General features: G+C 40.8%; 2 protein-coding genes across 2 annotated transcripts; both read left to right on the plus strand.

Moving 5' to 3' along the window:
- Nucleotides 1-4,525: 4,525 nt before the first annotated feature.
- On the plus strand, nt 4,526-5,149 carry LOC145985541 (uncharacterized). Its single transcript, XM_083119611.1, has one exon. It carries the CDS (start codon nt 4,526-4,528, stop codon nt 5,147-5,149), a length of 624 nt encoding a protein of 207 aa, XP_082975737.1.
- Nucleotides 5,150-8,015: 2,866 nt separating this feature from the next.
- Nucleotides 8,016-9,035, plus strand: LOC145985542 (52 kDa repressor of the inhibitor of the protein kinase-like). Its single transcript, XM_083119612.1, has one exon. It carries the CDS (start codon nt 8,016-8,018, stop codon nt 9,033-9,035), a length of 1,020 nt encoding a protein of 339 aa, XP_082975738.1.
- Nucleotides 9,036-23,593: the final 14,558 nt, after the last annotated feature.

Below are 23,593 nucleotides of genomic sequence, written 5' to 3' on the forward strand. Positions count from 1 at the left end.
AAAAACATGACACAAAGAACAGAAAAAACAGCACAATATCACAGTAAAAAACAACACGCATCCGCAGACCCACGCTTCTAAATTAATCTTCCTTTTCACCCTACCTGCAGTGTTACATACCCTCCATACAGGCACGTATGCAAGGGGGGACTCAGGGGCCTCGAGCCCCCCCCGAAAATTTGTGGTTTATACTAGATAAAATGAGATTTTTAGCTTCCCCCCATGTGTGTGTGTGGGTGTGTGAAATAAAATATTGTTACCATAATTTGACAAGAGAAGTCATTTTCGAGACAAGGAGGAAAATGTTCTAGAATCCTGAGGTTCTAGCAAAATAAGCAAACAAACTAATCCACACAAACTTTCTTCTTTCCCTTGGTTGCTTCCTCGGACGCAGCAAAGAAGTGGATCTGTCCTGTCCCTCCGATATGTTGAGAGAAGCACAGATGTTGAGTGGGTTGGGTGATGGGAGCGTTGTCCAGGTCAAGTGATGAAGGACACATATTGCTTCAACATTCTTTTCTCCCCACATCCCAGGCTCCAGGTCTCCAAACTGCAAACTGAGAATGTCGAAGGGAGCGATCGCCCCCCCCCCCCTTTCCCTCGAGCCCTTGAAAAGGCGTCGTGGACGACTTCCGCCGAGAGCCTATTCTTCTTCCCTCCTATTTTGATAATTTGAACAACTGAAATGAATTGCAACGAACTTTGCAGTATTAAAGAGCCGATTAGGTGGGCGGAGAAGGCAACCGTACCTTCTCCTGAGAACCCCGAGTGAGCGCTGGTGGTTGACAGGAAGACCTCAGGAGTCTTATTTTCCAGGTACTGATAAATAATTAACACCGACTAAAATAAAACAAACATTGAAGCATTTTACAAGACACATGCAAAACATGACCTGGGGAAACCCTCGGTCAACGAATATGTCCCCTTTCCACCACTCCATCAAAGAAGAGAAACTGCATACATAAATAAAGCCCAAATATGCATTTTTTGGTATAGTGTTTAGACCTATGATAGATAATATACCAGCCACCTCTGCTTCCTCGCTCATTCTTCTGGCGCCATCATTGTGGAAAGAGCGTAGCTAGAGGAGGAGATCAGGGTGGAGTAAAACTAATTTTTATTTCGGTTGAGCCCAACTCCCCCCACCCCCCATGGACTAAAACTCTATTAATTCCATATAAGCGTACTATCAGTTGTAATTTTTGGTCATTCGAAATTTTGCTCCTTACAATGGTAAGCATCTTGGCTTCCTCCGATGTAATATGCGAGCAATTGTTAACCTATAAAAAAGGCGCTTTTCGTCTCAATTCTTATCGGTGAAGGGTGGAGAACAGTCTCACCGGGTGGTGATAGAGAAGTTTGGAAAAATTAATTATTGCACAGAATAAGATTTTGTATAACTTTCCTCGTCTGTTCACTCTTCTCAAGATTCTCAACATTGGTCTTCACGAAATCAGAACAAGTAATATGTGACTCGAGAAATCATATCGTACTGTTTGCGAATATTATTACTATTAACATGTTGCGTGTTTTACACTATGTAAATAGTATAATAGTGGTACGTTCCTATTTTTATTTTAGTTATTTGGTACTCATTACTACTTGCCGGAAATGATAATGCAACAATGGTCGTCACCCCACCATTATACCCGTGTCGGCCTCCGTGGCGGAGTGGTTAGCATATCGCGCTACAATGCCAGGGATCCCGGGTTCGAACCCCGGTCTGGGCATGGGTGTTTGTGAATGCATTCATCAATTTCAGTATATAATAACTCATCCTCATATTCGTAATTAGCCAAAAGTGGCAGAAAAGGGAAAACAAATTAACCAAATCAACCATTATACTCGTTTTAGCATGTTTGCGCTCTGTCTGATTCTGGACTATGCCCTGTGGGCTTACGAGCTCGTAACTGTATGTATTTCTTTACCACTGCACAAGTTTTCTTTCTTGATTGATTAATTGGTTTACTTTATTTTACTTCGCATTTCTGCCACTTTGACTAATTAGGAAGATGATTGAATTGGATTGATTTCTTGTTTTAAGTCCACTTTATGCAGAGTAAGGCTAATCGGGACGGGACCTACAGTTTAAAGTGGGATCCGAACCATGTGCCTTCACCGGGAATCGAACCCGGGACCCCTTCATTACAAGGCGACGACGATACCACTGCGCCATCGGGGAGGCAAATTACAAAGATGAGGATGAGTGATGATATGATGAAAGGACACTAACAAAGAACACCCATGACCAGGACAGGATTCGAACCCAGTACCCCCGGCATCGTATCACACTGCGTTGACCACTCTGTCACGGAAGTTAGCACAAGATACAAGCTACTTGAGATCGACACATGGTTTGGAAGCAACTGCGACGTCACAGAGACACCCAACACCGGCGTTGAAAACCAGCAAGAGGGTTGGGGGGGGGGGGGGGAAGGCCACTCACTTAAAAATGTCCAGAAACTTCGAAGCGGTCAGTTGCAACAGTACAGTGCTACACTTTAGTGCGAATATTCACGAAACGTTTTATCTGCGGAACCTTCCAGAATGTAAAAGAGGATACGCGAATTGAATTTCCCGTTGATCTGTTCAACAGAATCAATTAATGTGACACTTGATAAGTCGATAAGTGATCATCTGAACTGGGCTCATCAGTAGCGAAGCGTAGTCTTACGAAGGAGGCAAGCAATGTTTCAGTACAACAAAACATGTAGTACAATGGCACGCCAAGAGGGGGATTAAAGGTTTATAGCCTCATTGGCCCGGTCGCTGGATTTGTCAAAATATCATAATAAAATGACGGTTCTAAAAATAAACCATATGATCCTCAAACGTCACATTTACTTTCGAAATTCCAGGTAACGTTATTCGTATGGTAGTAAACGTCTTACATATGCGAACTTTCCGCATACGACTAAAGGGGTACGTAATTTCTTATTTATTTATTAGTACTTTTATTTGTTCATTATTTTTTAATGTGGGCAAACGGTGACCAAACGGATTTAGGTAAAATAACTCATTTATTTAATTTACACTGCGTGATTGTAATTTAGGATTTGTGGGCACCCTAAAAATCGCATTCGGAGTCAAACATTAAAATAAAAAGTTAAACACAAACTTTAAAAATTTCATTTCAAACCAAAGAAACACATGCATAGACGATGTACTCACCACAATAAATTCCAAACTCCTTTACATATATAGGAAATTTCCCGCTATCGAACAATTCAACAAATCTTAGGTCCTCAAGGTTCTCAAAACGTGAAGACACTCCCACGCTCTTTCCACAACTGGAAAGCATCCACGCAAGATCACTTTGGAAATCTCTGAAACGACCGAAAGTGATACCAACCTATTTCCTTAATTTTATTCATCGTGGGAAGGAAAGATATATCAGTTTGGAGATAGAAATTAAGCGATGGAATCAGAATCATTACAGCAGAAAGAGTATATACATAATATTTAAGTAATAAAGTGAAATACAGAGGCGTGTCCGGGGCCGGGAGAGGGTTGGCCCCCCCTTTGGCCCAGTATTCCTATGGAAAGGAAAGTCAAAGGCAGGAAAAGATGACAAAATGAGGAGACTACTATAGATCCACCAAGCTTTCTGAAACCTCGGAAAATATGCGAACTAACCGGCCTCCCCACCCCCTTCTCTCACCCCCGGTGTTTGCTCTGGCGCTGGTCGGGCAAGGACCTTCCCACTTCCGCCGACACAGTGTTGCTAATTTTACTCTCTTCAAGAATTCGAGGAGTGTTGTTGATGTGCGTAGACGTGTTTTTGAGTAAGTGTAAAATGTCGAAAGTTGTGCACAGCAGTGAGCGAAATTTACTACTACGAATCATCGAGAAGTGTGAAGAAGAGAAAAGAGACGGGTGGAATTATCCTCGCGATCAACCCCTAAAGAGAGCAGTGTATCTAACGGGACGGTCGGAGTCATTGCTTAAAAAACTGAAAAGAGAGAAAAAAGATTTACAAACCCCTGACCAGAAATTGTCAACTCCTGGTAAACGGAGACGTGCTCGACAAAATAAGATTGTCATTGACGACATGGATAAGTGTATACTGCGAAGGAAAATCCATGAAATGTACGTAGTGAAAAGAGAAGTTCCTACAATATTGAAACTTTTAGCTATTGCTAAGGAAGAAATTAATTATCAGGGGGGGCGAGAAACATTAAGGAAAATTATGAAACAGATAGGCTTTAAATTTAAAAAATGTAGAAACTCTCGCTTAGCTCTGGTTGAAAGAAGCAACATTGTGGTTTGGAGAGCAAGATATCTTCGTGCGATCAACAGATTCCGCAACGAAGGGAGGCCTGTTGTTTACATTGATGAAACTTGGATTCATCCTAATTACAAAGTAAAAAAATGTTGGCAGAGTGAAGATGTGTCGGGTGTCTTCACAAACGACAGTCCGGGGCAGAGACTTATCATAAGTCAGGCCGGGGGTTCCATGGGGTTTGTTCCAAACGCACTTAATATATTTCAGGCCAAAACAACTTCTGGCGATTACCATAACGAAATGAATTCCGAGAACTTCGAGAAGTGGTTGGAACAGAAACTTATTCCGAATCTTCCACCTAGATCTGTCATTGTTATGGATAATGCCTCCTACCACTCAATTCAAACCAATAAAGCCCCGAACACAAAAAGTAAGAAACTAGAGATTCAAGAATGGCTATTAAAAAATAACATCACTTTCGATATCGAACAAACAAAGCCAGAATTGTTGCTGAAAGTAAAAAATAATCTTCCCGATCCGGTATATCGAGCTGACACAATTTTGAAAACCCACGGCCACCACGTCCTTCGACTTCCACCATATCACTGCGACTTGAACCCGATCGAGTACATATGGAGCACCATAAAGCGAAGAGTTGCCTCACGAAACGTAACTTCAAATTTGAGAGAAATAAGGGCTCTTACCGAAAGTGCAATTGACAGTGTCACAGTGCAGGAATGGGAATGTATGTGCCAACATGCCATCCGTTTGGAAAAAGAATACCAGAAGAATGATGGAATTCTCGAAGATGAAGTTCAAACTTTGATTATAAACCTGGAATCGGGTTCCGAAAGTAGCGATGTAAATAGCGACAGTGACAGCGAAAGTTCGAATTCGGACCTCTCCGGCATAGACACCTTGTAATCTGCCTCCAGGCCAACCGGAGGCAAGAACCCAAAAGTAAGTTGCTTTTTTTTTACATATTTTTTTTATAGTTTACATAATTTAGAATATTAATGTTATGTGTTTAAATTGTTGATATCCTTCTGCGAGACAGCTGGCGTTTTTAACTTTAGTGTCCCCCTCCCTCCTCTCTCTTATGCTATGTTATTTGAATTACCACATCTAGAAACGAAACTTAATATTCGGCCTGCATGTTTGTTTACTTGCAAACCTTTCACGGCACACGCCCACTTCTAGATTTGGCAACACAGGGGGAAAACACGTGTTTCTGCCATCCCTTCCCTTGCCCCAGAGTTTCCGAGCTCCCCTCCTAAACATTCGACACTAGCGCCACTTGTTTCTGGCCAGGGTTTCAAATAAGTTGGTGGATCTATACAAAAAATCCTGGGAGCACCACTTGTGTCATAATAATAAAACTTAATGTGTACAATGTATACGATTTAATTGTGCTGTGTAAATATCAGTAGAGAGTTCTTTTTAGATAGCTTTATTTTCACCCCAAGTTTTATTCAAAAGCAGTCAATTTATTGAATGTGGTTGTAAAATTTGTGAAACAGCTCACTTGAATTACTGTGTAAATAATTTGGCAGTTGCAAACACTGGTGCGGTCAACACTTTTGACGTAATTTGAGCTGGACCGAGCTGGACACAGGGTACAGACCAAGGTCCGTCGAATCTTCCCTCCCTCCCTGGGGAAACTCTTCACGGGGGTGCAGACATTTCACTTACTGGAAACACAAACCCCCGCCCTTTACCATCTCGCCCGAACTCCCAATATCCATTTTTTTTACGCGTTTTACAATTCGCGAAATCTAAAATAAATTGTAATATAAAATGATATATATATGGAATTTAGAAAAATGATAATAACTTATTTTAGTTATTTTATGACTAAGAATTATTTTTATATTCGCGATCTTGTTTACGTGTTCATGAAGACAAATATTCTTTACTCGTAGTTTTTGGTGGCAATATATCCTTCTGCTTTCGGTTGAGCTCGGCTATTTTCGGGAATAACGCAAGCTCAGCAAGCAGAGCTTTTGGTGTAAGCGTTGTGGACGGGTTCCACTCGAATTTCATGCTTCGCCATGTGACTCCTTCGGGTGCGTTATTTTCCCGCAGAGCAGCCGCAAGCATTGAGGCTGGTGCTTGCTACAGAGCTGCTGAGGGAGTTTGCGGCCGTAATTTTTCGCGAAATCGAGTGCGATGGAAACGAAATAAGGCTAAAACATTAAGTACATTAAATGATATTCGAATAATGCAAGCAGTGCTTGCATTGCTTGTACTATATCTTCGCCTCTGGGGCTCATTAAAATGAAGAGAACTATTGACAATTTTATATCTAGTGATTCGAAATTGAAGAGAACTATTGACACATTTTTCCGTAAAGTGCCAAAATCTAGTAACAGTTTCAGTTCGGATCCAGGGCTGAAGACAGCAGAGAAACTACCGGAGCCACAGTGCAGTGCTAGTTCGGGTCCAGAGCTGAAGACAGCAGAGAAACTCCCGGAGCCACAGTGCAGTGCTAGTTCGGGTCCAGGGTTGAAGACAGCAGAGAAACTCCCGGAGCCACAGTGCAGTGCTAGTTCGGGTCCAGAGCCAAAGAGATTGAAGATCTGTGAAGTGAATGTTCTAGCAGTACCGGATATAGGAGCGGTTGCACAAGGTTTATTAAAAAAAGAAATAAGCTGCACAGATGAACTGAAAACCAAAGTGTTGAGTGATGATTTATTTGTGCCCGGACAAACTTTCGTGTATCCAGTTCGTGTCATTCACGGGATGAAAATAACTTTTCAAGTTAATTGGTTGAGGAGGTGGAACTGGCTTGCATATTCAAGAGTCGATGATGGAGCTTACTGTAAGTTTTGTGTTGTGTTTGCTGCTGAACTAACCGGCAAGAGCAATCACCAGAAACTGGGACAGTTGGTAACCTTTCCTTTTATTAAATGGAAAGATGCCGTGGAGAAATTCGACACACACTCAAAGAGTAACTATCACAAAGAGGCAGCCATTAAGGCCGAAAATTTTATGAATATCGAGAAGAAACGGCATGAAGATATAGCTGGTTTAATCGACAAGCAGAGAATAAAGGAGAAAGAAGAAAATCGAGCGGCACTCCGACCGGTTGTCGAGACAATCATCTTCTGTGGTCAACACGAGCTGCCGCTTCGAGGTGACAATGACAGTGGTCCATTAAGTCTGGAAGATCCGAATAACAAGGATGGAAAATTTAGGGCCTTGTTAAGGTTTCGTGCGAAGGCAGGGGATAACGTTCTAAAGAATCACATCCAAACTTGCAGGAAGAACGCATCTTACTTCAGTCCACTGATCCAAAACGAAGTGTTAAAAACTTGTGGTGAGCTGATTCAAAGAAAAATGGTGTCCGAGATAAATCAGTCTCAGTATTTTACCATACTGGGGGACGAAACTTTAGATGTATCGGGAACGGAACAGTTTTCGCTGTGCATTAGATTTGTTTCACCATCTAACTGCGTTCGAGAAGACTTCCTTTGTTTCGTGCCAATATATGATATGACTGGTGAAGCCGTGACAGAGACAATTTTGAACACTTGTGAGTGCTTGGGACTTAATATGAACAATTTGGTGGGTCTTGGCTTTGATGAAGCTGCAAATATGGGAGGACACATCAGTGGTGTTCAGGCTAGAATCAGACAGAAGTATCCGAGAGCTGTCTACGTCCACTGTGCCTCTCACCGTTTGAATCTTGCGTTATCGAGTGGATTGTCCATTCCGTGCGTGCGTAACAGCTTCGGAGTAATGAGAGACACTTGTTCATTGTTTCAAAATAACTCCCTAGCTGTAAAAAATGCTCAGGGACACCATAGATGCTTTGATGCCTGAAGAGAAGAAACGGCGCCTAGTGAGTTTGTGCGATACGAGATTTATCGAGAGACACGACGCAGTCATTGTGTTCCTTCAGCTCCTGGAACCTATTGTAGCCTGTTTGCGTGATCTTTCTGATAGAAACAGGGCTGTGTCTTCAACAGCGGCGCAATTATTGTCTGCAATTGAAAAAAGCCAATTCATCGTGTCCCTGCTAGTGTGCGAAGAGATTTTCAGTCACACGCTGCCTTTGTCAATGTACTTGCAGAACCCATCCCATGACCTTGCAGCAGCAGTAGAATATGCAGAAAATGTGATCCAAGTCCTGAAAGAGCTGAGAGAAAAGTCCGACCGAAAATTCGGAGAATTGTTCACCGCTGCTAATAACTTCATGAAAAACTTGTTTGGCACTTCGGTCGAAGTGCCTCGGATTTGCAGCAAACAGACCAAAAGGAGTAATTATCCCCACGAGTCGGCCGAGGTATATTTTAGGCGCTCTGTCTGGATCCCCTGTTTGTATGGTGTGATATCAGCTTTGGATGAAAAGTTTTCCAACAACAAGGAATTTCTGTCTAACATTTCTGTCATCCTTCCCAAGAATGCAAGTCTGCAGAAGATGGACCAGTTAAAGAACATAGTACAGTACGTGGGCGAAGGAACGACTTTTTCTGAACTGAAAGGGGAATATGCTTTGTGGTGTCAGAAGTGGTCTGGAAAGGAGCAGCCATCGGACTTAATAAGCGTACTTGACGCCTGTGATCCCGCTTTCTTCCGAGGTATTCATGCTCTTCTCCGAGTGCTGGCGACAATCCCTATCTCGACAGCTTCTGTGGAGAGATCATTTTCCACAATGAAAAGAATAAAAACATTCTTGAGAAACCGGATGGGAAGTAACAGACTGACAGGTCTGGCACTGCTGTCAGTCCATTGGAGGTCAGTTCCTACTCCTGACGAAGTGCTCGACGCTATGGCTAGGCAAGGACCTAGAAAGATGTTACTTTAAGTGAATCTGACAGGTCCAATTGTTTGTGTTTGTTTATAGGAATTGTATGTCCAGATATTTTATGTGTAAGTGAATGTTGCATAGGATGGTGCATAAATTTAATATTCATTCATTTATTCTTTTTATTTATTCCTTGTCAAAAATGATTGTATCCAGAGGTCGGTACTTCAAGAGTAACTACACTTTTCTCTCATCCAACAAACCTAAGGCCACCCTTAGCAGCACAGTGGACAGCCGTTTCTTTCTTTCTTTCTTTCTTTTTTTTTTTTTTTTTCCAGTTCATGTACCGAACGACTTATTTCTGACTGCAGTGTGAACGTGAAATGTTGATATTTTTTGTTTAAGGCTATATCTTTTTCGTTCTCGTGTATATGCATAACACATATATTATTTTCTAAATATTATTTATTGTGCTCCAACTTTTACTCTATGCTGCTGCCTTTGTTGGTGATCAACTGTGACGTTAATTGTTGTCAGCTTGAAAAAAATAAGACTCAATGGTCTGTAAACAATAACCAACACTAACATATTCAACCATCTTGTGTTGGGTATATCGTAGTTTCTATTGTTTCAATCATGTGAGTGATATTTTGCATGTAATCAGATAATAATAACAGTAATAACTTTAGTTTATTTTGGATACAGGAGGCTGAAGCCGATCTCGTTCTTTATTATCTTTCTGTTTTTGATTTGCATGGCATGTATGTGTGTGTGTAGTGTGTACACCCACACACACGGACACACACACACACACACACACACACATACACACACACACACACACACACATATATATATATATATATATATATATATATATATATATATAATCATATACAATAGTGAAGTACTATCTTTACACCTATAAAGATATTCTTTAGCCCCCCCCCCCCCCGAAGAGAATTTCTGGATACGTGCCTGCCTCCATATTTCCGAGTAACTGACCACATGACGAATATGTTCAAGTACGGGCTGTGATTTCATTTCTTATAAATATCATACGACTGGTGATCACTGGCTAACTTCATAATGTAATTTGTTCATTACTATAGAGTTTCAAACATGAAAATCGTACCGCGTTAAGTGGTGCTACGGATGCACAGAAAATTCTGGAAGTTAGCAACACTTAGGGTCAGTGTGGACGAAATCTTTCAAACACCCTTGCCAAAAACAGATGCGGTCTTGGTGTTACTTGCCCTCGGTCTTTTTTCTTCGTAAACGGGGATGGACAGTGTCCATGCAAGAACTGCATAAGTCACTCGAAAAGCTGGGAGAAAGGCGAGCAGTCCTCTTCTTCTAACGCGGTCAGTCGTGTCGCATCGCCCAGCGTCGTCAAGGGTGTAGCCGGTTTACGTTTCAAGCCAAAAGAACAGAAAATAGAGGATATTAAAATTCTGCAATGTAAATATCTTATAGTAAATAAATTCCATTCTAACGTGTATAAAGGCATTGAAACAACGCAAGCGGCGCTTGCCCCGCCTTTCCTTACCGCACGCTTCTGGATATTACCTCCATTGGAAGCAGCGAAGTTAAAGGTAAAAGAGGAATGTCTGGCAATCCTAGATCCGGCAGCGCCCGCAAAGTTTGGCGCGTGTATCCCAGTTGCCCGTAATGTTAAAGCATGCGCGTAATACTTAGCGTTATGATTTACAGATGTTTTTTTTACCTTTTCCTTTCACTAAGTTGCTTGATATGCTTTCAAAATGTGCACAAATATCGTAACCATGATAATGAGTGCATTTGCATTTGCAAATTGTATTCTATCAATTTCCCACAAATGCCTTTTTTTAGTGAAAGAAAAATAATAATAAGAATAAAAATATGACATGACCTTTCCAGAAGAAGAGTTTGTGTCTTTAACTAAGCTGTATGCAAAATTTTTCAATTGCTGCCAGTTGAAATTTGAGTACAGATAATTTATTCTGAAGCCGAATATCGAGTAAAGAGTGTGTTTGAATTTCATGAGTACTTGCGTACTACCCATTTGTATGAAGCTGTTGAACAAGTGTACAAACTAACAGAATTGTTCCTCACTGTTCCTGCCTCAAGCTCGTCGGTGGAAAGGTCGTTTTCTGCACTGAAGAGGATTCATACATTTCAACGCAGCACACAGGCTCAGGCAAGGAAATCTGACTTCGGACTGATATCCATTGAAATGGAGCTGCCAAAGACATTGACCAGAAACTCCCGATTCTACGACGACAGGAGGACAAAGCCATAAAAAAGAGGACACCACAAAAATCACAGCACATTTGCCATTATTCTTAATGAATATAAAAATTAATAGAAAAAAATCTTACCAACACTTCGCCAGGCAACTGCCCCCCCTGAGACCCTGCTTTGCCCCCCCTGTCAAAAATACAGAACATATTCCTACCTGGAATTCTCACTAATCTGTCAATTATATCCTCTATTACTCTAGCAACATAACAAAAACACTTAGCTATTGATTTTGTGATTTATTAAGGTGTGTGGGATTCCGAATAATGTCGTACTAGGATTAGGGGGAGAAAATATCTTCCTGATTCAGATTTCAGGAAATGATTTCGTAATTTTTAGTATCTAGAACAGTTGTGACATTTTGAGAAGTCTTGTATGAAAGGTGCCTAATGTGTTTGGATGTTTTTCTTGGATGTGTTGCTATGAAGTTTGAACTGCTTAATCTTTAGTTTCTGAAGTCTACCTATTGGTAATAGTGATTCAGGTGGTAGAGAGAGGGAGTGGATATTTGATTTTTGTTACTTAGCGTTGCCTTTCTGCCACTTCGAGCTAATCGTGACAATGAGTGATGACGTGAAATTGATGAAGAGACACCCACAAACAGTGCTGCAACCACAGCAGGGGGCAGGGTCATTATCATCCCCCCTCCCCAATTTTGGTCGGAAGTCCAATCTAGGGGGGCAAACATTGAAGTAAAGAAACATGACTAGCAGAATCTAAGAATAGCAGTACAAATGGATACTCAAGATGGAATTAGTTTTCAAGGTTCTCTTGAATTTTTCTTCCAGATGCCCAAAGGGCAGTTGCAGGGGGCACAGAGGGGCAATTGCCCTCTCGCTTTTAAATTTTATAAAAATAAAAGTACATTTCGTAAAATTTTCTTGCTCGCTTCGCTCGCAAGTGCGAATTCTCCTATTCTTATAGTCCAAAGCCCTGGGAGCCAAAACGATCTAATTGAAAAAAAAAATGTTCAAGAGAATGCCATGGCACCTCGTGAAATTATTTGCGCCCTATTAAATCAATATTGTTTTCAGTTTGCAAATATTTTGATCTAAAAATTTTCCTGCTCGCTTCGATCCCAAGATGATTCTTCTCTGTAATGCATTCTAAATTACCAGAGAGAGAAGTAAGGCCAAATATATACTTCAGATTGTTGCTGCTTAAATGCACGATCAATTATTTTGAGAAAAAGGAGCGCACACATTTGAGAGAATTTGGCGTATGAATTGATCATGTAATGTATTTAAATAATATATATATATATATATATATATATATAGGCCTTGTATATGCTGCACTCTGGTGCCGAATGAAAGAAGTATTGCCGCTTGCATCACTGTTCGCACAGCGAAGTGACTGAAGATTAAGCAGTTCAAACTTCATAGCAACACATGTACGTATATATATATATATATATATATATATATATATATATATATATAAAAGAAACTTTGAATACGTACACAATTTAGCGTTAACACGTTGCATATGCATTTTCTTATTTTACGTCGCTCCATGTTGCATATGTGTAAAATATATGTTGTACATGAAAGTTATGTGTCATATGTACAAAAAAAAGTTTGTCATGCATATTCTGTCTTTCAAAAATATAGTTTGTGTGCTTGTTTTCCATTATTAGCTAATATGAAATTGAACATGTTGGAAAGTACCGGGTGATCTGTTTGAGATGTCAGAAAAATAAACCTTTATACACAATAGGTTAATGTACGTATCTCCGAGCAACTTGTAATATAAGCAGAAAGGATGTAAGTTTCGAATTCAGCCAAATGGCGGCGCTAATGTGCATACAAAGGTGGTGATCACGTCACAACAGCGCACACAGTATGTCGTATGGTAAGCGAAATTTTCGAGTATTACATGCATGTTACTGCCGCCACGCAGCTGAAATCCGTAAACCTCCACTTATTCGAAACTTACACCCTTTCTGCTTATATTACAACAAACTGCTCAGAGATACGTACCTTAACCTCTTGTAATGCAAAAAATGTATTACAAATTTTTACACAATTCATCAAAGTGTAGATAATATGTAAAGTAACCATTAATATTTCATTAATTTGAATTTTCTTGCATAACACAACACAATGGTGTTGTTGGATTCTCCTTAAATTCCTTTGTGCGTAAAAATCTTGCATACTGGAAACTAGAGGGAAACATTATGAAGCACGATTTATAATGGACTTCCTTAATCAGTTCTGCAGAGAAGCCCAAAACTTTTGCAGTCGCTATTTATGTTAAACTTTAGCTTTGTATTCTTTGGTATTCCGAAAAGTCATTATCGAAATATTGTTATTTGATGTTGCTCGAACTTTTTTTTTTGTTCATTGGAGTTTCACGATATCGTCCCTTTCCTGTTACATATCACTTTTGGAGGAGGGGGACAAGTACCCGTCTGTACCCTGCTATATCTGCCAATGCAACACAGTATATTAAAAAAATTTGCCCCCTCTAGGATTGACTTTGCCCCCCCTAATAAGAATTCCTGGCTACGGGCCTGCACTTCGCTCACAGATACTTTTCAGATGATCTCTTTCAATAACTTCCTCTTACCTTTAAGCAAAGAAAGCAATCTTCTAATATGTTATTTAACAAATGACAAGGAATATATACAATTTGAAGCACATAATTTTACTCCTTTTCTAATTCTTGGATATTAGAATGAAATTCGCTTTAAATTATTTCAAGAAACCGAATTAAAATATTAGGTAGTTTAGATTGGGTAGAGAAATATGATTTTAATGCCACGAATATTTCTAGCATTATTTCAAGAGCAGGGAAAGGTGACAGCCACTTTATGCACTTTACCTCATATTCGTTTCTTCCATCTTTTAAAAGCTGGATATTTTCTTGCAAGATCATTGAGGAATTTACACTTTCGCTTCGTTATTTCATGAAAGTAAATATCACTTAATAATCGAAATTCTCACTATGCGTGTCTGTATCGCGTATGCATAACTCGAAAAGAAACTGGTCGACCTCCGTGGCGAAGTGGTTAGCACACCGCGCCACAACGCCAGCGGTCCGGGATTCGAACCCGGCCTGGACATGGTGTTCTTTGTGAGTGTCCCTTCATGAAAATCATCATATCATCGCTCATACACCTTCGCGATTAGCCAAAAATGGCAGGAAAGCGATGTAAAGTAAAGCAAATCAATCAATCAATCGAAAAGGAACTGAAGAGACCACATGCCTTCCAGCAGTCTCAGAGGGCGAAGCATCGAGTTAGAATAATACTAATGACTAGGGTGATAGGCGGAATTTTGCCTATTCTATTTCTTTGTAGTAAAACATAGGCTTTAATGTTTATAGTTCGTTTCATGGAGTTTCTAGTCCAAAAACGCATTCTTGTAGTGCCTATAAATGACTATTTTGCTTAATCGTGCCAAAAAAGGGTTATTCTGCAATTTTTGCATACTTAAGCTTTCTTTACGTGCCTTTGCCTTTCCCTATATTGAAGGCCGTAAGGCTTTGATGTTGTACTGACTGAAATCTGGTATTTGAGAGTCTCAATTGGAACATTGGTATAATTTTTTTTGTGACAATAGTGCAAATTGTTTATTGATAATTTGTGCAAATTCGCACAGTCGTTAGCACAAGCTCTTTTTGTGAGAATTACTTTGATGATTCCCCGCAAATGTGAATTTCGATCAAAAGAGTATTAATAGTTTGTTAATCGTTAGCGCACTTTTATGTATAAACTGAAGTGCTAATACAGTATAACTAAGAAAATTGAAATAAGTTCACATTCATTGCCTATTTTAATGTTTTCTATTAATTTTAGGGTGCCTTTTAAGTGCCTATTTTTGTGTATACAGTGCCTATTTTAATCATTTTGGTGCCCATTTCAGAGGTTTTTAGTGCCTATAAATCCGCACCCTGCTACTGACTTACCCGGGAAAGTGACCGTGTTCAGCTCCCAGAAGTTAGGTGAGCATTGCTGGAATACTTAACGCACCCCAAGCGATATGCTATAAATGATGATCGTTATGCGTTCAAGCATTCTCCATGCAGGAGATTTGCTATGGTCAATGCTATACTCTTTCCATAAAATGAGGACATTTACCGATTTCTAAGAAATCCGCCCGGACGCCGGACAGACACCTAAAAAGGAGGACATGTCCGGATAAAAGAGGACGTCTGCTCACCCTACCCATACATGACTTAGATTCAAATAGATTCTATTTATTTAAAATGTTTTTGGGTTTTCTTTATTCAATATTCAGGTCAGGTTTATCTAAGGAAGCCTTACACCTTTCATAGAATCACGCTACGCCACTGAGCTATGGCTGTCAAATTCGGCTGCATATGAACAATGGCCCTTCATAGTCGTGGGCGTTTACGATCATTGCGAGTCTGAGTCACTTTCAGTTCAGCGTTTTCGTAACAAGGGCGGTGTAAGATAATTGTTCTCGTACGCCACGAAGAACAGTTGTGAGACGATTCAATATGACCCTTATTGATGGATTAAATGTTGGTTTATTTTACTTCGCTTTTCTGCTACCTTTGGCTAATAGCAAAGATGAGGATGGATGATGATATGATGAAATTGATGAAGGGACACTGACAAACACCTATGCCCGGGCAGGTATTCGAACCCGGGACCCCTGGCGTCGTAGCTTGCTGTGAAGTCCAGCCCTGATGTTCGATAGTTATACAATAGTTTGTATTCTGCGAGTGTTACTTAATAATTTCGCGCCGACCCACATGGTAGAGTGGTTAGCATATCGCGCTACGACGCCAGGGATCCCGGGTTCAAATCCCGGCCTGGACATGGATTTTGTGAATGTGTCACGGTATCCAGTGACATGTGAAACGCAGTTCGATATAATTGTTTTTATTATTGATTCATTTTATGTTCAAATATAAAAGTGTGAGGTTTGATTTATTTTGTGGATAAATTTGTATCCGAGCCAGACGTTGGGAGACAGGTTTTTCCTGAGTGACAGCCGAAATGTCATTGCGGCTTAGAACATGACATATTTGCACCAACACGGGCGTCACGGAGAAAAGGAAGGATTATTTTCGTCGGGACCGGGCTAGGAGTCGCAGCGGGTGGGCGAACCCATTTTTCACGAATGACCAGGAAAATCAGCTGGAGCCCAAGCCTGCAAGGATCGAGGACGCGCCTGGTGACCGCGTTTCAAGACAATGGACAGAGGTCATTTCCATCTCCTCGGAAACCGAAGCCAAGCCACTTTAGCGTGCTTCTCAACGGACAAATTCGAAAGTGATATAAAATCTAGAGTACTAAGAGTCCAGACACAGTTTTTACCCGGATTTCATAGAGAGAGCATCTCCGCGCTACACTCTCGCGTGACTATTGTTTTGTGTCCGTGGACTTTGTTTTCTTACGTATCGTGAGCGAATTGCAAATAGAGTTACCAGTGTGCGCCTTATTTTGGTGAAGTATTACGCGGTGATTTGTTTTTGCCAAGCGTGGACCACATAATAATGGGCGGCTAAAGGAGATAGAGAAGGGAGGCCGTCGACTTCCCTGACGCCTGCAACGATGCATCGCCATCATCCGGTGAAGCCAGCCAGCCAGCGCCAAAGACGACGCCAAAGACAACCACTGCCCAAAGTCCGAGGGACGTGTCCAGTTCGACGTTCCAACCGTAGCCCGTTACCAGAGGGAGAGAGAAAGAAGGACGACTCCAGATCGACGTCCAATCGAAGCCCGTTACCAGAGAGAGATGATTCCAGACCGACGTCCAGTTGATTCCCGACACTAGAGAGATTCCGGACCGGCGCGTGACCACGTACACCCGACGCTAGTAACGAGAGGAACACCCGAAGTCTAAGGAGGTGGAAGTGCACTATATCGTCGCGATCGACCTCGGTGAACAATCTCGTCGCAAAGGAACTGTGTGCAAGTCCCGCATCCAGGATAGATGAATGACCACACGATGTAGCAGAGTCCGGTAGAGTATTCTTCAGATGGTCTATGTCCATGTAAACGTGCATTGTTAGTATCAACACCGTACTGTTAACGCCGAAGTCTCACTTATTTGCAAAGTGACTCAGGAACCCCGAACCTAACTTCCGTGTCTGATAATTATTTGGTATTGTTATAAAAGAAGGGTCATTTCGTGTTCAGATGTTCTAATTTAATTGTCTGCATTCAGAGTTAGAAGCTCTATTTCATTGCTTTAATTTTTAGTGTAAATTGTCAAAGTGTGCTCCATTTTTGTGTAACCGACCGCCCCGTCGCGCCATTTAATTTGTCAATAGTTGACTGATGAGTCCTTTTTAATTGTGGAAAGCGTAATTTATATTGCAAGGTCGTGCGCGTGAAGTAGTATTATTTGTTGCATAGTGATTTTTGATGTAATTTTTGCTCGCGCCGACGATTGATTTGTGTATTCCGGCAGCTGGAGCCGATTAAGTTCTGCATCACTATGTAATGGTGTATTTGTTCTAAATGGACGAGAGAGGCTTATGTGTATTACCCCCGTCCGGGAAACTTGTTAAATGTCGTGCTTACGACTGGATGCATACGTTCATTCGAACGAAAGATTTAACCACGCCGACCCAATTGTCTTAGATAACCGCTTTCCGAGGGCTGGCACATAAATAAATTTAAAAGGGCACAGGAGCTGGCAGACAAATACCCTAAATTCACATAAAGGTTTTAACCTAAAAAGGAATGATATGTTAATGAGATCCATGATTTGTATCTATACTTCACATGTAAAAATACCTCAGATGTGTGAAAGAGAGAGAGAGTGAATGAGTGAGCGATTAAGGAGGCAATGTAAACAGTTGTTGATTGCAATATTTTTTTGTTGTTGTTACAATATATATTCATTTTTTACCGTTCGTCAGTGTTGTTATTTGACGTTTTTCAGGTATCGGATATTATGCTATTAGTGTGTTATGATTGTTCGAATCTACATATCCAAGGTAAACGAAACAGTGTAACATTTCAAGGTATTTATCTCCGCCTCGCAATAGTACGACAATAAACGACCGTCTCAGTACCGAACTTGAAAACCTGGACCGTAAGAGTCACGACCGGTTTCCTGTACACATAACGACGTTTGGCCCCGTGTCGGGGTATAAACAACACGTCATTTCAGGGACCGTGAGTGCACTCGTTACAAATGTCCATCCATCAATTTCATCATATCATCACTCATTCCCATCTTCGCAACTAGCCAAAAGTGACAGAAAAGTTAAATAAAATAAAGTAAGTCAAATCAAATTAATAACGTCGCTCTCGAACCTATTACAAGTAGTACAAGCACCAAGGGTAAAATATTACGTTCACAAGACAGAAATCTAGTGTATTCTTGCTTCAAGGAATTGGCGTCGGAAGAAGTGCGTGCTGAAACAGCGTTTTCTCCGAGTCGAGAACTTACGGCTAAAGGCTAAAGCGTGTGGTGTCTGTGTGCATACTGTGTTGCGTATTATAAAACAGGGTAACGTATTACCACAGAAATCGGTGAACCCCTATTGAAATCTTCTGGGAAACATGCCAGAAAACAGAAACGAGAATGATGATGATGGTCTTGCAGTGCCTCTATAATAAATACCTTCAAACTTCTTTCAGGTACGAGTTTCTCTTATATGCTGCAGTGATATGATATAATCCTGTGTAGAATTCTTTACTATATATTGCAATGTACTCAAATACCACGTGCATGCATTATATATAAAAAGCTGAATATTGGAAACTGCGAAATCTCAGCGTTTCCTTTCCTCTAGCAGTTGGTTTGGCAGCAGCGCGACAGCACTGGCTGCGTATTGGCTGAACTCATGTTCCTTCTAAAAGCGTACGCCGTATAGTGATTCGAAAATGAAAAGGACTAAATACCGTAAAGTAACAATGTCTACTAGTTCGGGTCCAAAGCTGAAGACATTGACGACAGCGGAACTTCCGGAGGCTCAGTGTAGTGTTAGTTCAGGTCGAAAGCCGAAGAGATCGAAGGTGAATATTTCAGCGCTTTATTAAAAAGAAATAAGATTCACAGATCAACTGAAAATCAAAGTTTTGAGTGATGGTTTAGTTGTGCCCGAACAAAATTTCATGTATGCATTCCGAGAATTTCATGGCATAAAAAAATTCTTTTGTTTAAGCTTACTGGGTTCGCACTCACACAAATACTTAACTACCATCAAGGGACATCCAAAAATTTTATGAATGTCGAGAAGAGAAAGCAAGAAGATGTTGCATATGTAGTTATTTTAGCGAAAATTGCAGGTTCTACCAGGACCCGAATCAGGGCTCTGGCATACCATGCTATTGGGAGAAAGCAAGAAGATATTGCATATGTAGTTATTTTAGCGGAAATTGCAGGTTCTACCCGAATCAGGGCTCAACCAACTGAGCCACAGAACCACCCTTGATTTCGACTGATTTTGCGCTAATATTTATACATAATAGTACATGTTCTGTGTATGTCAAATCGTAAGATGTTACAGGTTTAATTAACAAGCGCAGAAAATGTAGGAGATAGAAGAAAACTGAGGGGCATTCCCACCGGTTGAGGAGACATTTTAGTTCCGTAGTCAACACGAGCTGCCGCTTCGAGGTGACGATGACAGTACAGTGACCTACTAAGGGAGATTTCACACCGTGTCGCCTGAGGATTTCACAAGTCGAACGTTGGTTTGTGCGGCCTTTTGTGTAGCTACGGTGTGAAACGTTGCTGTTGATTGGCTCATTCCATACGACATGTATTGCGTGTTCCTTCGGTCTGAAATCTTCCTAAGTCTTGAATATGCAAGTCACAAGGATAGAAAATTAGGACTTTATTAAGGTTAGGTGCGAAGGCAGGCGACAGCTCCCTAATGGATGACATCCATACCTGCAGGAAGAATGCATCTTACTTATGTCTTCAATACATACGAAATGATAAAAACTTCTGGTGAGTTGATTTTAAAAAATGTATCCGAGATAAAGAGTGGCGTATCCAGGATTATCGGATGGGAGATGGGTTACGAATACTACGTATTATTGGTAGTCAGTCCTCATTTTGCCATCTTTTCCTGTCTTTGACGTTCCTTTTTTAAGGAATACTGGATCAAATGGGGTTATGATCCCACCAATTCTCCCTTGGGCACGTCACTAGGAATAAATGAGTAAGCATTTGATCATATTGGGAGACGAAACATTAGATGTGTTAGGAACGGAAGGGTTTTCACTGTGCATTAATTGTTTCACGATCCAACTGTATTCGACAAGACTTTCTTTGTTTCGTGCTGATATACGTGTATGACAAGACTGCAAGCTGTGAAACAATTTTGAACACTTGCATTTGCTTAGACCTGAATATGAACAATTTGGTGGGTTTTGGCTTTTATAAGAGCTGCAAACATGGGAGGACAAGACACATTAGTGGTGTTCAGGCTCGAATCAGAGAAAAATATTCGAGAACTGTCTGCATCCAGTTCGCAGCCCACAGCTTGAATCTCGCGTTGTCGAGTGAATTGTCCATCCCGTGCAAGTGTAACAGCTTCGTAAAAACACTGAAGACACCATAGATGTTTTGATGCCTGATGAGAAGAAATGGACAAACACACATACTCTGGTTCCGGCACACAATGTTAATGCATGCAAACAGGGGAGTCGAGTGGTAAAAAACGTTCCAATTTCACGTCCTGATTAAAATGGCAGCCTTAAACAGTGGCATCGATTTAGGGGATAGTTGCTCCCCCTTTTTGCCTCGTAATCCTAGGCCTTGTCTACTAAGAGAAAGTAAACTTTTCTTGCACCCCCCCCCCCCTTTATGAAACCCAATAGGCCACCACTGGCCTTACACATACAATTGTGAGGTTCTATCTACACCCTTTAAAAATATGATGTTCGCCCTGCGCCCCGCAGGAGCTGCCTTTTTTTTTATTTTATTGCCCGTCCCGTTAAGGGAACTCAACTCGGAGGTCATTCGAAAATGCACTTCCCCTCCCTGCCAGGTCAAAATTCCGACCAATTGATTGGTAAGCACTAAGAAGTAACAGATGTCCCTTGGGATCGCTGTCACTCCTTCCGGAGCGTAGTGAGTCCCAAGCAAGAATATGGGTTCTCTGCTTCAATTCTATCATAGCGTATGTATCTTATTTATAACAATTTCCATTCCAGTCTCAGATTACGGAGACAGCCATAGTGTGGTGCGTGTGATAGAAGTTGCAAGATAAAACTTCAGGGGGAGGGGGATTGCCGCAAACACATGGCTATTTACATAGGCGTGCGTAGACCCTCTGATTAGGGGGGGGGGGTAAAAGCCTTGATGAAAGTTCAGTATGGAAAGAAAAACCTCGTTTTATCTTACTGTTTTAGTTTCATTGCATTGATGGGCAACATAGAGGCACAATAACGAATAAATAAATGGTCTCTGAAATGTGCCGCGCTCCTTCTCTTCCAAACAATTGTGTTCGTGCATTTAAGACAAATCTGTTTAGCAGCAAGAGTCTGAAATACTTAGTAGTTATAACTTCTCTCTCTGGTAATTTACAATGCATCACAGTAAAGAAGAAAACTGCGAACGAAGCGAGCAAGAACATTTTTAGGTCCAAATTTTTTCAATCTGAAAACAGTATTAATTTAATATGACACAAAAACTTTCATGGGGCGCCGTGGCATTCTCTTTTACAATTTTTTCCATTTAGATCGTTCGGCACCCAGAGCTAACTCCCGCCGCCCCCTAGCTACGGCTCTGAACTTGACAAGACTAGACTGTAAGAAAAGCAGAAACTGTGAGCGAAGCGAGCAAGAAAATTTTACGAAATGTATTTTTATTTGTATAAAATTTGATATCGAGGGGGGGCAATTTACCTTTGTGCCACCCAGCAGATGCTCTTGGCCGTCTGGAAGAAATAATGCAAGAAAGGCGTGAAAACTAATTCCATCTTGAATATCCTTTTGTCCTGCTACTCTTAGATTCTACTAGGCTTGGTTTCTTTTACCTCAATTTTTGGCCCCTTTGCCCCCATGAATTGATTTCCGTCCAAGGTTGGGGAAAGGCAATGCCCATTGTCCCCTTGTGGTTGTGCCACTGTATCCCGTTTTCCCCGTAGTTTCTTTGAACTTTAATCGGCTTGAAAATACTTTATTTTCTTTAAGAGTATAATATCGTTTAATAACGGCGATAAAATTCCTCTACACTAAATTTCTAGATGAAAGTGTAATAATGTAGGGACATAGACGTCTGGAAGGGGGAGCAAGTATAGCCACAGCTCTCCCTTAGAAATCGAATGCCAACATAAAAGTATATATATATTTCACAAATATAATTTGATTTCAGTCATAGTAATTTACATTCATGTAATTTCAAATTCAAGTGGTGTTTTTTGAAAGGGCAATATACCTCATGGAAAAATACCTTGCTTGTCCCTCCGTTTAAAATAATCTGCGGACGTCCATGATTAGGAGGAGCAATTGCCCCCCCTTGCGCACGCCTATGGGCTATAATGAAGAATGAGTCACCCCTCACTTAAGGAAGAAAACGTATGAACAATGATCTGCACGCTTTAGATGTATTAGCTTTTCAAATTCTGCGTGACTTTCTTTGGCTTTCTTCATTTCCAGAGGCAAATGTGGCAGTTGCTGTTGCAGCTTAGGTGGCAAAGTTGTAACTTCTATATACAAATATAATTAATTATAAGTTATGTAGCGAATAATATTTACATAAGAAATAGAGAAACAAATTACTTATGAAGCGCTTTCTGTTATCATTTGTATAATTACTCACGGAAGATGGCGGAGTGGATAGCACATCGCTCTACGACGCCAGGGGTCCTGGGTTCGAATCCCGGCCTGGGTATGGATGTTTGTGAGTGTCTATTCATCATATCATCACTCATCCCCATCTTTTCAAATTAGCCAAAAATGGCACAAAAAGCGAAGTAAAATATAGCAAATCAATCAATCATTACTCACGGAAGCGGAAATCTTCTTCCCGTGGAGCGATGTACTCAACTTGTGCAATTTCCAGAGAACATTTTCTAATTATATATATAGGTTGGTTATTTTTTGTTGCTCTTCTATCTCATGCGTTAATCGCGGTGGTGATGATGAACGATAAACTGAAGAAATGGTGATGGGACAAGCATGATACCGGTACACCCATGCCTGACCAGAGTTAGAGCCTGGGGCCTCTGGTTTCATAGTGTTTCACGCTTACACTTCGGAAGCGGAATCCTTTGTAAAAACTGTAAAAGTGGGCTGCAAGAAAGAACCATCGTATGGTGCATAAAAAACAATTTTCAGCTCGCGTATCAAAATAAAATTAGCCATTAGCTGTGCGAAATCTGTTATATCCAGTGCTATCAATTATTTAGTTCTGCGCTCACAAACAAGATTATTTCTTAAGATATTA

Source organism: Lepisma saccharinum, chromosome 3, assembly GCF_977018435.1.
Source record: "Lepisma saccharinum chromosome 3, izLepSacc3.1, whole genome shotgun sequence".
Classification (NCBI taxonomy): domain Eukaryota; kingdom Metazoa; phylum Arthropoda; class Insecta; order Zygentoma; family Lepismatidae; genus Lepisma; species Lepisma saccharinum.